The 2,792-nt window shown below is 47.7% G+C and overlaps 1 protein-coding gene across 1 annotated transcript; it reads right to left on the bottom strand.

Moving 5' to 3' along the window:
* Positions 1–423: 423 nt before the first annotated feature.
* LOC127326645 (uncharacterized mitochondrial protein AtMg00310-like) lies at positions 424–1,227 on the bottom strand. Its single transcript, XM_051353447.1, has one exon. It carries the CDS (start codon positions 1,225–1,227, stop codon positions 424–426), a length of 804 nt encoding a protein of 267 aa, XP_051209407.1.
* Positions 1,228–2,792: the final 1,565 nt, after the last annotated feature.

The following is a 2,792-nucleotide window of genomic DNA, read 5'->3' as shown; positions in this document are numbered from 1 at the left end:
CCTAGGGTGAGCAGTTTTAGGGGCTGCTACCCGTCTCTCGGTCGGCTTCAGGACCACCAGGTCACGGAGATAATTCTCGAAAAAAAGGTGGGTAGACAGAGGGCTTTGGAAAACCTCTTCATGACTCAGTTTCCTCCTTGCATACCAGATTGCCCAGAGTGTTACCGCAACCCGGGCAAAATCATCAGCTGACAAGGATTCTGTCATCTCCGCCAGCCACAGACAAGCTGATGGATTGTCATGCATGCATACGTGTTCCGCGATGCTCTCATCGGCGAGTGCCCAAACACAACGAGCCACAGTGCAGTCAATCAGAGAATGTCGCCAAGAATCAGTAGCGCCGCACATTCCACATGCGCTAGTCTCTGCCATGTTCCTCCTGCAGCGGACATCTCCCATAGGTATCGACTGGTGCGCCAGACGTCACAGGAAGACGTGGATCTTCGGCGTAACTTTTGCAGCCCATAATCTGCGCCAAGCCTTGCTTTCTCCCACAGAATCAGAAGGGGCCGACCGGCCCTCCAGCCAATCTTCTCGGTGCCTCTTAGTCTGAACCAGAAGCCTGTACATGGACCGGACAGTGAGAACTCCGTTCTTGTCATAGTGCCAGGCCCACCTATCTTCCATGGAACGAGTGCTCAGAGGGATAGATCGGATCACCTCGACGTCCATCGGTATAAACCACTCGGATAGAAGTTCAGTGCTCCACTTCGCCATCGTGGCATCAATGAAATCCGACACCCGCATAGGCGGGTCAACATTCAGACACGCCAAAGGGCGTAGCATATGATCTCGGGGCAGCCAGTTTTGGTTCCAGGCGTGAGTGCCCTCGCCCGTCCCAATTTGCCGGATCAGGCCCTGCTTCATTGCATCTCGCCCTTCGGCGATCGCCCTCCAAACCTGGGAGGGATGCGAACCTAGAGGAGCATCTAGGAAATCCGTGGCTGGGTAGTAAGTAGCCTTCAAAATTCGAGAACTAAGAGCCTCCGGATTCTGGAGTATACGCCAGGCTTGGCGGGACAGCATAGCAATGTTGAAAAGCTCGATGTCCCGGAAGCCCATGCCCCCATTGAACTTTGGAGAGCACATTGTTTCCCATGAAACCCAACAAGTCTTCCGTTTTCCATCTTTACTCCCCCACCAGAAGCTCCGGAGCATGGAATTGATGGCCTGGCACAGACCCCTGGGTAATTTAAAACACGACATGGAGAAAACGGGGATGGCCATGGCCACCGCCTGAATCAGCACTCCGTTGTTTTATCGCTTGGCGTCAAGTGTGTCATCCACAGGCCCATCAGACCCCACACCTCCTTTTACCACAACCGAATGAATAAAAAAATAACAACGATCAGAACCTTCTGGGACCCGGCGACAGGGGTGGCAGGCTGGCAGTAGAGGCAGCGTAGGCGGGCTCACCGGCGACAAGGGCAACATACTCCAATGACCTCATCTCCCTATCTAGTGGATATACATCTCCCTCCTACTCTCTATCGAAGATGAGGTGTGTACAATGACGCCTGATGATAGGGGTGGCTGCAGGGGAGGAGGCTTATCAGTGATGGTTCCGCCGAATTCTGATGAACCCCACTGTTGCACTGGGTTTGTTCTCCTCCCCCATCACCCACCCCTTCCCTTTGATTATCTTCTACATACACTCTCTTGCCTTCTGTGTTGGATAAGTGATCAAGAAACTGGGGTCTACCTGTATGGGTCCTATCAACAACATAATTTGGTTGACTTCCTCCAGGTGCAACAAATTAAGCCAAAATTTGGTCTCACTGCCCAAAAGTTTTTGTTTGTGTATTTTGTGCAATAAATACCACAAAGCGTGGTATGAGCTGTAATTTTCTCCCCACTGCCAAAAACAATACAAAAGCCACTTGGAAAAATCAACAAGCCTCAAGCTAAAGGTCCTATAAATATGCCATGAGACATGTACAAACCACACACCACTGACATGCATACCAGGAAAGTAAGCAGCTTCCAATAGAATCAGGTTTTTTTTTAGAAAAAACCATATGATAACAATAGAACGATGTCATATAGATCTACATCAACGAAATGCACCTTTAGGTACTACTCCAACATAAGGAAATTAATGGACTGCAAAGCCTATTAAGCAACATGTCTAAATCAAGAACAATTCGATAATCACATGTATCTGCAACTTCAAGAATCTACGTCTGGAATGCAAGGGCAATCAATTCAATCATGAACATGATAGAGCAATTTGGAACATGACATAAAATAGAAGAGATTGATTACCACTCGGCACTCATACATAACAAAGCAACACATTGAACCATACAGCAGGCATCGAAACAAGTACCGACCCAAATGGAGAATGGTGGCAAGAGCCTCAAAGAATATTGACCAACGGGAGCGACGTTATTATTGACATAGACCATGTGGGTGATCCACAGATACCAGAGCAGCTCTCTACTGCACTTGTGTCGTTCACCACCGCACCTCCTTCTTTCAGTTTCACTTCTGACGCTTCCTCAAAGTACCCCTGCTTTGTTCCTTTCATATACACTACTAGAAATTCCCTTATTTCCAACGGTGTATTCTAAAAACTGACGGGCCATCAACTAATACCTAATAACCGACAGTATCCTATGCTTGACGGACACAACTGGAGATTCTCTAATCAATCGTTTTGTCATGATTCGATTCTCAAACCAGCCAATCCCAGATCCCAAAACTAGTTGGGAAACCCAATAAGGGGGTTGATTATATTTCCTAGATTATATAATATTAGCAAATTCTACTAAGACACTCTTACATAAATT

This window comes from Lolium perenne, chromosome 7 (genome assembly GCF_019359855.2).
Source record: "Lolium perenne isolate Kyuss_39 chromosome 7, Kyuss_2.0, whole genome shotgun sequence".
In the NCBI taxonomy this organism is placed as follows: Eukaryota; Viridiplantae; Streptophyta; class Magnoliopsida; order Poales; family Poaceae; genus Lolium; species Lolium perenne.
Note: the sequence above shows the minus strand (reverse complement) of the source record. Positions and strands in the feature narration are given on the sequence as shown.

Coding starts and splice junctions, on each gene's coding strand:
- LOC127326645 (XM_051353447.1), bottom strand. CDS start 1,227: ATGGCCATCCCCGTTTTCTCCATGTCGTGTTTTAAATTACCCAGGGGT.